This window comes from Oncorhynchus mykiss, chromosome 17, assembly GCF_057628025.1.
Source record: "Oncorhynchus mykiss isolate SJ-2025 chromosome 17, ASM5762802v1, whole genome shotgun sequence".
Classification (NCBI taxonomy): Eukaryota; Metazoa; Chordata; class Actinopteri; order Salmoniformes; family Salmonidae; genus Oncorhynchus; species Oncorhynchus mykiss.
The window spans coordinates 45,793,092-45,807,668 of NC_143038.1; the positions used below are offsets into that span (position 1 = coordinate 45,793,092).

The 14,577-nt window shown below is 42.5% G+C and overlaps 2 protein-coding genes across 5 annotated transcripts; one reads left to right on the forward strand and one right to left on the reverse strand.

Annotated features, from left to right (window-relative positions):
* Nucleotides 1–4,381: 4,381 nt before the first annotated feature.
* Nucleotides 4,382–13,682, forward strand: ghrl (ghrelin and obestatin prepropeptide). 4 transcript variants are annotated; one of them, XM_021567408.3, is made up of 5 exons: nucleotides 4,382–4,497; nucleotides 10,650–10,795; nucleotides 10,935–11,030; nucleotides 11,899–12,010; nucleotides 13,535–13,682. In XM_021567408.3, exons 1-5 carry the CDS (start codon nucleotides 4,431–4,433, stop codon nucleotides 13,537–13,539), a joined length of 426 nt encoding a protein of 141 aa, XP_021423083.3. In that variant the 5' UTR covers nucleotides 4,382–4,430; the 3' UTR covers nucleotides 13,540–13,682. The 4 variants fall into 4 exon arrangements, with proteins under 4 accessions (XP_021423083.3, XP_021423081.3, NP_001118060.1 ...); XM_021567406.3 differs by having other exon boundaries at nucleotides 4,397–4,497; nucleotides 10,650–10,804; NM_001124588.2 differs by lacking the exon at nucleotides 4,382–4,497 and adding an exon at nucleotides 10,447–10,470 and having other exon boundaries at nucleotides 10,650–10,804; nucleotides 13,535–13,681.
* On the reverse strand, nucleotides 6,137–9,485 carry ccdc174 (coiled-coil domain containing 174). The gene is given in 8 exon segments (XM_090206551.1): nucleotides 6,137–7,792; nucleotides 8,097–8,213; nucleotides 8,367–8,511; nucleotides 8,672–8,697; nucleotides 8,700–8,762; nucleotides 8,946–9,076; nucleotides 9,184–9,371; nucleotides 9,459–9,485. Coding segments are annotated over 8 exon segments (951 nt in total). The 3' UTR covers nucleotides 6,137–7,538.
* Nucleotides 13,683–14,577: the final 895 nt, after the last annotated feature.

Genomic DNA, 14,577 nt, shown 5'->3' on the forward strand with positions numbered 1-14,577 from the left:
AAGTCTGCAAAAACAGAATACTATAGTATTTTTTTCATGTGGGCACTGTCTCACCGAAAATCTACTTTCCCGCTGTGTACAATTGTGGACACATGACCCATTGCACACATAGGGAGAGAAGACAGTAGAGTGTGTTAGGTTGGGAAAGAGAAATAAAAATAGAGGAAAATTAAACATTTGAATATGGTTTTGGTTATTAACCACAACTTTAAGGCAAAAATACTGAAAGTCTTATTACGTGGCCATCTAGTACATAATAGTACAGAGAAAGTCATTTCACTGTATATTCATCTATCTGCACAATAACATAGAAACACACCTTATTTACATGTCAAAAGAAATATATGGCTTGATGTTTTTCATCTGAGCCCAGTGCGGTCATTGTGTGTGTCACTCTCTGCTCTTATTAGGTTGAGTTATTCAGTCATAACCTTCATTAAGTGGCCTTTTCTTTATTGTTGTGTGCATTCTGCCCTGCACTGCATTATATTTTCATGAATGTGCATATTAAATTTCCCTGCATCACTCTGTGAGGTCCGGTCACTGCATCCCCCCCCACCCCCCCTCCCTCCGCTCTTTCTCAAATGTGCCCTGGCAGCAACCCATAAATCCATCTTCATAAATGGGAGTGCAGACAAACACACACAGACAGTCACAGTCCCACACGCACACACACACAAACATTTGAACTTTGAGCCATTTAGCAGACTTACAGTTAGTTCATTAATCTTAAGATAGTTAGGTGGGACAACCACATATCACAGGCATAGTATGCACACATTTCCTCAATAAAGTAGTTATCAACAAAGGCAGAGCTAGAAGGGGGGGGGGGGGGGGTCAAGTGCAAGTGTTGTTTGCTGCAAACACACAAACAGTAACAAACATTACAAACACACACACACAGATGGTGACAGAGCTTTCACTGTCTAAGTGAGTGTTTCCCAGTCTGTTGGGCCGGTCTCACCAGAGGAAAATGGAAAAAGAAGTGGGAAAACACATGGTCACATGGGAGTCGGCCCTCAACCAGACCAGGAAGAGCCCCATACAGACGATACACAAAACACTCACAGAATGTGTCTCAATACTATAACACAGACTAATGTTCCTTGTCTTCTTTCCTTCATGAGAGAACTGGATAGGTTTTCACCATATTGCCTCCACCTTTCAAGTGTTGCCAGGTCAGTGATCATGGAGGACAGGACACAAGGAGAGAAAGTCAAAATTGTTAAGAGACAACTATAGCACCCTAGCCATCAGTAGGACAGTGATGTCATACACTGTCACAACCATTATCAACTCCTTCCAAAACCCCTGTTCCTCCTTGTGCCCCCACCCCAGTCGTATACCAGAAGTGTTCCGGGTCCCACGTCGTGCCTCTGGACCAGAACAAGAAGTGGTGTCTGTCGTATTTCACCTGCCTGAACAGGTACTGAGAACTCTGTCACAAACATAATGAAGTGATAATGCCAGAGAACCCGATGTCTGAAGGATGTGTTGGCACGGGTGTTGTTAAAAACCTTGATTTAACTAGACACATTTTTTAAACCTTTATTTAACTAGGCAAGTCAGTTAAAAACAAATTGTTATTTACAATGACGGCCTACCCAGGCTAAAACCTAACCCAGACAGCGCTGGGCCAATTGTGCGCTGCCTTAAGGGACTCCCAATCACGACCGGTTGTGATACAGCCCAGGATCGAACCAGGGTCTGTAGTGACGCCTCTAGCACTGATGCAGTGCCTTAGACCACTGCACCACTCAGGAGCCCTAATGATGTCCAATAAATTGAATTTACCACAGGTGGACTCCAATCAAGTTGTAGAAACATCTCAAGGAAAATCAATGGGAACAGGATGCACCTGAGCTCAATTTCGAGTCTCCTAGCAAAAGGTCTGAATACTTATGTAAATAAGGTATTCTGTTTTCGCTTTGTCAGTACGGGGCATTGTGTGTAGATTGCTGAGGATTTGTATTTATTTAATCCATTTTAGAATAAGGCTGTAACGTAACAAAATGTGGAAAAGTCAAGGGGTCTGAATATTTTCCGAAGGCACTGTACATTCAGAGCCACATTCCTGTAAAGCTAGAGCAGATCTCATGTTAAATGAGACCATTCTCATTTAACCATTCGACACCATTCTGTATACTTCTGGCCCTTCTTTGGACACTGTGTTAACTAACCTCCAGATGATCTTCAATGCCATTCAACTCTCCTTCCGTGGCCTCCAACTGCTCTTAAATGCTAGTAAAACTAAACGCATGCTATTCAACCGATCGCTGCCTGCACCTGCCCACCCGTCCAACATCACTACTCTGGATGGTTCTGACTTAGAATATGTGGACAACTACAAATACCTAGGTGTCTGGTTAGACTGTAAACTCTCCTTCCAGACTTGCATTAAGCATCTCCAATCCAAAATCAAATCTAGAATCGGCTTCCTATTTCGCAACAAAGCATCCTTCACTCATGCTGCCAAACATACCCTCGTAGAACTGACTATCCTACCGATCCTCAACTTGTCATTATTTAACCAGGTAGGCCGGTTGAGAACAAGTTCTCAGTTAAAACTGCGACCTGGCCAAGATAAAGAAAAGTAGTGCGACACAAACAACAACACTGAGTTACACATGGAATAAACAACCGTACAGTCAATAACACAATAGAAAAAATCGATATACAGTGTGTGCAAATGAGGTAAGATTAGGGATGTAAGGCAATAAATAGGCCATAGTGGAGAAGTAATTACAATTTAGCAATTAAACACTGGAGTGATAGATGTGCAGAAGATGAATGTGCAAGTAGAGATACTGGGGTGTAAAAGAGCAAAAAACTAAAATAACTATATGGGGATGAGGTAGTTGGATGGGTTATTTACAGATGGCTATGTACAGGTGCAATGATCTGTGAGCTGCTCTGATGGTCGGTGATCTGTTTGTTAACTTGGCTTCTGAAGACCTTAGAAAGGCAGGGTAGGATAGATATACAGTGGGGCAAAAAAGTATTTAGTCAGCCACCAATTGTGCAAGTTCTCCCACTTAAAAAGATGAGAGAGGCCTGTAATTTTCAGCATAGGTACACTTCAACTATGACAGACAAAATGTGAAAAAAATCCAGAAAATCACATTGTAGGATTTTTAATGAATTTATTTGCAAATTATGGTGGAAAATAAGTATTGGTCTTTATTTATTTTTCCTTCCTTGGTCTTTTCTGGGCTCTATGGCACCATGTTGCTCCCTCGTTTGTTGAAACAACACTGAGCACAATATTAAGACAAAATACATTTATTTGCAGTGGTGTAAAGTATTTAAGTAAAAAATAGTTTAATGTACTACTTAAGTAGTGTTTTGGGGTATCTGTACTTTACTAATCATATTTTTTACAACTTTTGTGATGTTGGGTGCGTTCTTAAATTCACTCTGGAGTGCCCTAACGCGCACTGTGTCGTTGTAGCGCTTCGCTTTGGGTGCGTTCAGAACGCACACTGGGCTGACCGAGGAGTAGGATTGATCCGAGCGATCTGACCTCACAACGGCGGTCAAGGCACCCAAGCTAACTGGCTAACGTTGCCTAGCTTGCTAGCTACTTCCAGACACAATTTACAGAACACATCACTCTGACCATTTTACTCGCCCTAGCAGAGCTGGTTAGGCTGTTATCCAGAGCGTTGGTGACTGTAACTGTGCTGCTGGCAACAATTGAATTACACTTTTTTTGTTGACGCTTACTGACAACGGGTGTTGAGCGTTCGTCAATTCATCAGTTAGTCTACGATCTGGCACACTCACTCACAGACAAGAGTGCTCTGAAATCGGAGTACACAGGCAGAGCGAATTTACGAATGCACCCATCATTGAAGAAAAGTCCTGTCTCTTGATGATGTCATTAGTGGCCTACCTGCTACTGCAATATGATTATTTTATTGTAACAACATAATTTCAATGAATTCTGAAATTATATGGAACCATTTGCATCGATAACATTAAATTACTGATTGAAATGTAAAATATATATTTTAGGGTATTAAAATAATTGTCCTCAATTCATATTGGCAAACTGAAATTAAAGGAAGTACGTGTAAGCAGTGAGCACATATTACACTGCCTTTTAATGGTAAGATATATAAACATATAAAAAGTTGGAGGGGAAAAAAAGTGGTGATTTTACCTGATCTACAGTACTTCAGAGGTGCATTCAAAACGGTTTAAACATGGAATAAGTGGTACACAATTGAGAGCCTTGTTGGTAAAGTTTATATGATTGTGATTATCTGTGTGTGTGTATATATATATATATATAAGTATTAACTCACACGGCATAAATAACTCTAATACAATCTAATAATCAGAAATATTAAAGTTCCCTTTCATTCTCTGTTTGAAGAAGCTAAACATTTTCCACGTTAGTGTCATTTCCCTGACCTGTCTTCCTGATGGGACAAACACACCTGCCTCCTTGTCAAGCACATGAAATAGACCAGAGGAGGTCATGCCAGGCCAGTGAGTACTCCGTTGGATTGAAAAACGTTTAAAACACTCAACATTACACATTCTGAACACACCTACAGTCTGGTGGCTCATAAAACAATGGTAAATGGGCACAGCGCCATCTAGAGCATGTCAGTCAAACCTTCCTCACCTAAAGCTATATCCCAACACTGAATATACACTACTCAAAAAATAAAGGGAACACTGAAATAACACATCCTAGATCTGAATGAATGAAACATTCTTATTAAATACTTTTTTCTTTACATAGTTGAATGTGCTGACAACAAAATCACACAAAAATGATCAATGGAAATCAAATGTATCAACCCATGGAGATCTGGATTTGGAGTCACACTCAAAATTAAAGTGGAAAACCACGGGCTCATCCTCATGGAGTCTGTTTCTGACCGTTTGAGCAGACACATGCACATTTATGGCCTGCTGGGGGTCATTTTGCAGGGCTCTGGCAGTGCTCCTCCTGCTCCTCCTTGCACAAAGGCAGAGGTAGTGGTCCTGCTGCTGGGTTGTTGCCCTCCTACGGCCTCCTCCACATCTCCTGATGTACTGGCCTGTCTCCTGGTAGCGCCTCCATGCTCTGGACACTACGCTGACAGACACAGCAAACCTTCTTGCCACAGCTCGCATTGATGTGCCATCCTGGATGAGTTGCACTACCTGAGCCACTTGTGTGGGTTGTAGACTCAGTCTCTTGCTACCACTAGAGTGAAAGCACCGCCAGCATTCAAGTGACCAAAACATCAGCCAGGAAGCATAGGAACTGACAAGTGGTCTGTGGTCACCACCTGCAGAACCACTCCTTTATTGGGGGTGTCTTGCTAATTGCCTATAATTTCTACCTGTTGCCTATTCCATTTGAACAACAGCATGTGAAATTTATTGTCAATCAGTGTTGCTTCCTAAGTGGACAGTTTGATTTCACAGAAGTGTGATAGACTTGGAGTTACATTGTGTTGTTTAAGTGTTCCCTTTATTTTTTTGAGCAGTGTATATTCCATAGATCCATTTAAATGATCACAGGTAATTGCATATGTTTGAATATAATGACAAGCATCCAGAGACGTCTCAATGCCTGTACTTACCCAGAAAACAGCTATTACATCGTGGCTGATCCTCGGTATTGTCCTGTCACTCAAAACACACAATCACCACACATGTACAAGATCAGCAGTCTAAATCCAAGATCAGATTACGAAAACGGGTCCATCTCTTTGGTGCCCTCTGAGGGGTTTAAAGATCATGGTAACGTCACTATAGTCTAACACCCATCGACGTTGTTTGTGTGTTTGGGTTAGTTTAATACAGGTGTGTCTGTGAGTATCAAGCAGAGTTCTTGCTGAAGGGCAGCATGTTATCCAGGCTCTGGGAAGGGAGCTGGGTCTGAGGCTGAGGGGGGCACTGGGGCTGAGTTTGGGGCTGCATACTGAAGTTGAGGAAGATACTGAAGGTGAAAGGGTGGAGGTGCAAATCGGGACTGAAATGGGGAAGCAAACTGAGGGTATATTGGTGGGGGGGGTGTGTATTGGGGTTGGGGCTGTTGGGAGGGTACTAAGGTGGGGGGTTGAGGGGGGCACTGAGGGGCTGGAGGTGCATTTTGGGGTTGGACAGTGTTTTGGTGCTGACCAGGGGATCAAATCAAATCAAAGTTTATTTGTCATGTGCGCCGAATACAACATACTTACAGGCTCAAACCAATAGTGCAAAAAAGGTGTTGGGTACACAACAGGTAAGTAAAGAAATAAAACAGTAAAAAAACAGGCTATATACAGTAGCGAGGCTATATACAGACACCAGTTAGTCAGGCTGATTGAGGTACCATGTACATGTAGATATGGTTAAAGTGACTATGCATATATGATGAACAGAGAGTAGCAGTAGCGTAAAAGAGGGGTTGGCTGGTGGCGGGACACAATGCAGATAGCCTGGTTAGCCAATGTGTGGGAGCACTGGTTGGTCGGCCCAATTGAGGTAGTATGTACATGAATGTATAGTTAAAGTGACTATGCATATATGATAAACAGAGTAGCAGCAGCATAAAAAGAGGGGTTGGGAGGGGCTCACAATGCAAATAGTCCTGGTAGCCATTTGATTACATGTTCAGGAGTCTTATGGCTTGGGGGAAAAAAACTGTTGAGAAGCCTTTTTGTCCGAGACTTGGTACTCCAGTACCGCTTGCCATGAGGTAGTAGAGAGAACAGTCTATGACTGGGGTGGCTGGGGTCTTTGACCATTTTTAGAGCCTTCCTCTGACACTGCCTGGTGTAGAGGTCCTGGATGGCAGGCAGCTTAGCCCCAGTGATGTACTGGGCCATTCGCACTACCCTCTGTAGTTCCTTTGTGGCCAGAGGCCGAGCAATTGCCGTACCAGGCAGTGATGCAACCATGCTCTCGATGTTGCAGCTATAGAACCTTTTGAGGATCTCAGGACCCATGTCAAATCTTTTTAGTTTCCTGAGGGGGAATAGGCTTTGTCGTGCCCTCTTTACGACTGTCTTAGTATGTTTGGACCATTCTAGTTTGTTGTTGATGTGGACACCGAGGAACTTGAAGCTCTCAACCTGCTCCACTACAGCCCCGTAGATGAGAATGGGGGCGTGCTTGGTCCTCCTTTTCCTGTAGTCCACAATCATCTCCTTAGTCTTGGCTACGTTGAGGGATAGGTTGTTATTCTGGCACCACACGGCCAGGTCTCTGACCTCCTCCCTATAGGCTGTCTCGTCGTTGTCTTTGATCAGGCCTACCACTGATGTGTCGTCTGCAAACTTAATAATGGTGTTTGAGTCGTGCCTGGCCATACAGTCGTGGGTGAACAGGGAGTACAGGAGGGGACTGAGCACGCACCCCTGTGGAGCTAGTGTTGAGGATCAGCGTGGCAGATGTGTTGCTACCTACACTCACCACCTGGGGGCGGCCCGTCAGGAAGTCCAGGATCCAGTTGCAGAGGGAGGTATTTAGTCCCAGGATCCTTAGCTTAGTGATGAGTTTTGAGGGTACTATGGTGTTGAACGCTGAGCTGTAGTCAATGAATAGCATTATGGGTTGAGAGGGTACAGGGGTAGTTGACTGGGGCTAGGGTAAATAACCACTTTTGGGCTTGGCCTGGGGTAGCTATGCCCTCCACCCTGCCCCTCTGACCACATGAAGGCCATTTTGGGTTTGTCCTGCTCCCGTTTGGCCCATTTCCCGTAGCCCTGTCTCTTATCGTAACTGAAGTACACAGAGGGAGGAGTGAACTCTGACTCCCTATCATCCTGCCGCCGACTCGTCCACTTGCCAAAAAAGTCCACTAGGAAAGGAGTGTTGTCAAATTGAAAAAAGAGAAGACAGTTAGTTAATGATCTAACACTCCAGGCAGCATACAACTCTTTGGTGTCTCACTGGAGGAAATTACCAGAGATGATCTGACAGGCGTTGACTACAGCAAGCAGTCCTTGGTTACACCTGGAACTTTCCTGCTCTACTTTGCCATGTTATACATGTTATACATGTTATGCCAGTGGGTGGCAGTGATTCATCAATGATCACCATTCATTCTAAAAAAAAAAGATCCATGCCAATCGTGTCAACCAGAAACAAGGAGTAGTGTTTACCTTTGCCCCTGTCCCACTCCCTGATGTGGGGTACTCCTGACTTGGTGTCTCTCCTCTGTTGGATCTCTACCTCCAACTTCTTCACTGCAGGGGCCTCCTCATGGGCTTCATCCTCTTCTGAAGGAAGTAATATAAGAGACAACACTTACAACAGTATTCACTACAGTCAAAAGTATATACATAGAGCAGTATACAGTCATAGCCATACAATCTAGCCTGATCAGGTATCATTGTCTCCAATGCTGTATAATTGTGGGAGGTTCCTCTAACCTTGTTTGGGTCCAGCTCCCTGGTCGTTCTGTGTTCCGTCCAGCTTAGTCTTCATCTTCCTTTGCCTCACCTTGGCCAACTGAGCGTTCAGCAGCGCCTTCCTGTTCTCCTTCAACTGCTCCCTCTTACTGCGCTGGTCTGTCGTCTGAGAGAAAGAGAGGGAGAGAAAGGGAGAGAGATAATTCATCTTTAAAAAAAATTGAATTAATGTCGACAATATGCTTCAAACTCAGTCATTTAAATGAACTGATAAGTGATATAAGAATGTCTAATCTCAGGGGTTGCGGAGGCTGAGAGTAACTCACCTGGTGTCTGAGCATGTCCAGAGTATCTGTTTCCTGCGCTGCTCCTGGTCCTGAGAAAATGTAAAGTAGCCCACATCCAGCTCATGGGCCTCTGACATGGACAGACAGTAAAAGAAGAGGGAGGAAAAATAGCAGTGTGAGAGATGGAGGAAGAGGCAAGAGATCAGAGAAGAGACAAGTCAATCCACAGAGAACACACCTCTCAGGGTTTGGTTAAAAAAGTACAGTAAATACAGTTTGATTACTGTATCTATGAAACCAGTGCCATGTCAACGTTGCTCCCTGATGTCCTCGTAGTGGATTCGTCCCACAGGACTGTTCATGGCCTCCTCCCTCTCCCAGACTTGCCTCTGCAGCTCTCTACGCATGTCCTCTGATAGTCGGTCCTTTTCAGGCGGGTCACGTCTGTGTACAAACATTAAAAAAAGAAGCTCAAAACAGTATTGTCACTAACATCTTCTTCTATGAACAAACTTACATTCACCTCCATGTTTGATCAGAGTAAAATATACCCTTTTCCCTGAAAGTCTTGGTCCGCATGATTCTCTCTCTTCTTGTCAATAATCTTCTGGGTGAAATCCACCAGGAAAAGTCCCTCTGTCTCCTCATCTGACACAATGGAAAAGAGGACTGTAATTCCAATGCAGTATCCTAGCTTGCTATGTGTTAGCGTGCAGGCTAGATAAGTTACCGGCGTTATCTAATGAGCTAGCTATGGTTCACACACTGGTGACAGAAAATGTGACAATATTAATTATTGTAAACAAGTCAACGATGAAGCAGTCACTGCATATTGCTTATTCTTTTTATCCATGGTTGTTAGATTTCGATATATCAGCTCAAAGCCAGCTAGCTAGTGGAACGCAACCAATTTACAACTCGGAAGCAGCCGAGTTGTTTGGTTCACGTGATAATTTAAGGGTTGCTAGCTAAGTAGATTCAGGACTGCCACCTAGCGGTGTGGAGTAAGCAACTGGCAGTCAAAAAAAGATTGATGCTTTCAATGTTGGCATAATTCGTTTCTGGTTATAATGGATTCAGGCTCTTGAACATGCAGTTATGTAATATATGTATATGTATATCAGACCAAGTATAGACAGAGATTGTTCTTTTACTATGTCTCATGTATCAAATCAAATGTTATTTGTCACATGCTTCGTAAACAACAGGCGTAGACTTACAGTGAAATGCTTAACGTTACTCACTGATTATTTTCCAACAATGCAGAGTTAAAGATAAAATATATATATATATATATATATATATATATATATATATATATCGTATAACCAGAAACATACCATTTCGATGCTTATAATGATGCACAACATTCTGCCCATTACAGCTGACAAAAAACGGAAAAACTGAAAGTTGAGATAATGTGTTCTTGGCATATTTCAGTACATAGGACAGTGAATATGTATTTTGTAGAAATGCAGAATATTTCTGTTGATGGACCAGCAAACAGTTGCTCAGGTATGAGTACACATTCTAAAAGGGTCTAAAGCCCACATGACAGTGTGGTGTCATCATAATAGTAGGATTAAAGGTGATAATCAGCAAGAACATTTCTGTTATCAGGTTGCAACTGTGCTATTCTTGTTCTTTTATCTATTCAAACACTTGAACAATCCATCAAATCCCCAGTTCCATCAACCATGACTCTATTTGCTTTAATGTGCAAACATAGAAGCAAATATGTGTTTGGATTCCAAATGTCTCAGAGGTAAACATAAGAATAGGTATATAAGGTGAAAAGAGACCCTAGTCCAACCATATCAATGTCCAAGGTATATCTGGTGAGTATAACAATTAGTTTTCAATAAATAAGATATCAGAGGAGATTATATTTAGGTTTGGTATCTCGATTCATTTATACACAAGTAAAATGTATGTCATATTGTGCCATAGGAATGCTTTGGATAAAAGCATCACAATATACAGTGCTTTAAAATGTTATTAATTTGTATTTGGTGAGTTCTCTCTACAAAGCGCAAACAGCCATCCATCATGCCACTGAAGAGAAACACAGGTCTCATGATACTGATGCTGTGTACTCTGGCTCTGTGGGCCAAGTCAGTCAGTGCTGGCTCCAGCTTCCTCAGCCCCTCCCAGAAACCACAGGTAAGACAGGTAAGGTGTAGCAGACGTGTGTGTTTGTGAGTAAGGTTTACGAATTGTGTGTAAAATGTGTGTGAGTAATGTTATACTAAATGTGTGAATAAGGTAGTGTGTGACTCACTGTCACGGCCTGGCCCTGCAGGGTAAAGGGAAGCCCCCTCGAGTTGGTCGGCGAGACATTGAGAGCTTTGCTGAGCTGTTTGAGGGTCCCCTTCACCAGGAAGACAAACACAATACGGTAAGTGACACATGCACATGGATTTACCTCTTGAAAATAGCTCTACAAATCCAACACTGCTGCTGAACCCAAATCAACCCAATGCCCCTACCATCCACCCAGCCTAAGTCTCTCACTGTTGCTGCCTGTTGTAGACCCCCCTTAGCTCCCAGCTGTGCCCTGGACACCATATGTGAATTGATTGCCCCTCATCTATCTTCAGAGTTCGTTCTGTTAGGTGACCTAAACTGGGATATGCTTAACACCCCGGCAGACCTACAATCTAAGCTAGACACCCTCAATCTCACACAAATGATCAAGGAACCCACCAGGTACAACCCAAAATCTGTAAACATGGGCACCCTCATAGATATTATCCTGACCAAATTGCCCTCCAAATACACCTATGCTGTTTTTAATCAGGATCTCAGCGATCACTGCCTCATTGCCTGGATCCACTATGTTTTTATTTACTTTTCTGCTCTTTTGCACACCAGTATTTCTACTTGCACATCATCATCTGCACATCTATCACTCCAGTGTTAATTAGCTGAATTGTAATTACTTGCTACTATGGCCTATTTATTGCCTTACCTCCTCACGCCATATGCACACACTGTACATTGTGTTATTGACTGTAAGTTTGTTTATTCCATGTGTAACTCTGTGTTGTTGTTCGTGTCACACTGCTTTGCTTTATCTTGGCCAGGTCGCAGTTGTAAATGAGAACTTGTTCTCAACCGGCCTACCTGGTTAAATAAAGGTGAAATTTTAAAAAAAGGGTCTAAAATGGCTTTATTAACATGTTGCTTTCAAAACCACATAACATGCCAAGGGATGTTAAGGGCTAGGTTTAATTTGGATACTGATCAGCTCTGCCTGTTCTCAGATCAAGGCTCCTTTTGAGATGGGCATCACCATGAGTGAGGAGGAGTTCCAGGAGTATGGTGCCGTGCTGCAGAAGATCCTGCAGGACGTCCTGGGAGACACTGCCACTGCAGGTGCCCTGCGATGACATTTGAACTTACATACAGCACTACTACTCTAGTTGGATAGAGACCGTGGCGATTTTAGAATGTAAATCTTGGTGAGGCAAACTCAACTTTTATTTAATGCATAGCAGCAAAGCCACAACACAACACTAAACAAGACATTAATTGCACTATAACACAACACAACACTAAACAAGACATTAATTGCACTATAACGGTGACAAATGGTGCCCACAAACTGTTAGGGCCTACATAAAGCTGTCCCAATAGCAGAGTCCCAACAGCAGCCCCAACACCTTACCACTGCTACACCTGGTTATCAGCTGAGCCTTGTCTGTCAGCGAAACAGTTCATTCAGCCTCATTTGCTACATTTATTTTTTTTTAAACAGCTAATATGGTTGACTTGCTTATACAAATGTGGTTTTTACTGACAATTGAGATGTACATACTATTATACAAGGGAACGGATAAGAGGTAATCCGTAATTTCGATTAAGACATTAATGAGCGAGCTAAGACAGATGTAGTCAATATAACTATCTGTTCAGTATTTTCTAAATGTACAGTAACAGAATTCAGAACAATTGTCCAGTGTCTGTGTTCTTTTGCTCATCTTAATATTTTATTGGCCAGTCTGAGATATGGCTTTTTCTTTAACTCTGCCTAGAAGGCCAGCATCCTGGAGTTGCCTCTTCACTGTTGACGTTGAGACTGGAGTTTTGCGGGTACTATTTAATGAAGCTGCCAGTTGAGGACTTGTGAGGCATCTGTTTCTCAAACTAGACACTGTAATGTACTTGTCCTCTTGCTCATTTGTGCACCGGGGCCTCCCACTCCTCTTTCTATTCTGGTTAAAGTCAGTTTGCGCTGTTCTGTGAAGGGAGTAGTATACAGCATTGACCGAGATCTTCAGTTTCTTGGAAATTTCTCAAATGGAACAGCCTTCATTTCTCAGAAAAATAATAGACATTTTGAGCCTGTAATCGAACCCACAAATGCTGATGCTCCAGATACTCCACTAGTCTAAAGAAGGCCAGTTTTATTGCTTCTTTAATCAGAACAGTTTTCAGCTGTGCTAAAATAATTGCAAAAGGGTTTTCTAATGATCAATTAGCCTTTTAAAATTATGAACTTGGATTAGCTAATGCAACGTGCCATTAGAACACAGATGGTTGCTGATAATGTACGCCTATGTAGATATCCATTTTAAAAAATCAGCCGTTTCCAGCTACAAGTCATTTACAAATTTAACTGCCTACACTGTATTTCTGATAATTTTGATGTTATTTTAATGGACAAAAAAATTGCTTGAACGGTGGTGTACATTCAGCCCTGAATGACAGGTTGCCACTGGATAGCGATACACTGCCTGTTCATGATGGTAGCTATAACAACTCATTAGCACATATTTGGAGTTAACCATATTTGAATGAACAGTCATCTGTCAAATCTAAACCATCAGACAGACAGCTAGCTGAGTGCATTAAATGTTCCAGAGCAGCATTGTTTAAAATCATGTTTTTGTGTTTCAGAATGATCACAACTTGGCATAGACACGGAATACAAAGAACCTCCATTCCCTGTTCTCCAACTTTCCTTTCTCAACTTGTCTTATACCCAATGTACTGTGTGAACATCGTTTGAATTGTAAAAGATGAATAAAATAACACTGCTTCCTTACTCCCTGGGTCATTTTGGGTCTTTGAACAGATCTGTCATCCTTATCTTCAAAGAGTTCTCTAGTAAAAATACTTTCTTAGGTCGTGGCTCATAACGGCAAAACATCTGAATTTGAGCACCAATAGAATATGAAACAGCCCATCGATCTCACTAAATCTGCCAGAAATAATTATTCTTATAAGTTCCCTCAGCTGTTTCCTGCAAGTTTAACTCATTTGTTCTGGTCAGATTACAGTCACGGTGCAGTGAATAGGACGCTTGACATAATCCTGTGAAACATGCTAAATTATGACCATGTATTCATTGAAGGAAAGAACCCTCTCATTGTGTCTTGTTTAATATCGGTTTCAGGTCAGCTGAAGAGGCTGCTACTCAGACCTGGGGAACTTAGGCACCTCTGGCAGTGCGCTGTGGGCCACGTGTTTTATTAGGTTGTATTAGAAGGCCTCGTCTCTAACTCCAGGCTGCCCTTCCAACAAGAGTGTACTCGCATATCCGGACCTATAGACAACAGGCTCAAGTAGAACACAAAACAGTTACATGGGAGACGTGTGCCCTTGAATAACTCAAAATCATGAGTTTCTCTGGGTTCAGTAGAGGCACTTAGGTACCATTCACACATTGAACCTATTGTCCTAGCAGCTTTTCCACTTTGATCTGGTGTGATGGTAGTGTCTCTCTGGATGTGTCACTGGGTGCTCCTGTCAATCATTCTCAAATGGAAGTGCTGAAGCTACTCTCTTTCTTAACCCATCTCTGACTGCTCACAGGAAGTGGCTAATGTACAGGCCACTCAGCCACTTCATGTCTATTAAATCAACCTTATTTCTCCCTAACAGCAGATGTTCAGCCTGGTTCCCCCCATACAAAACACTACAGAAAGATGTATAAGACA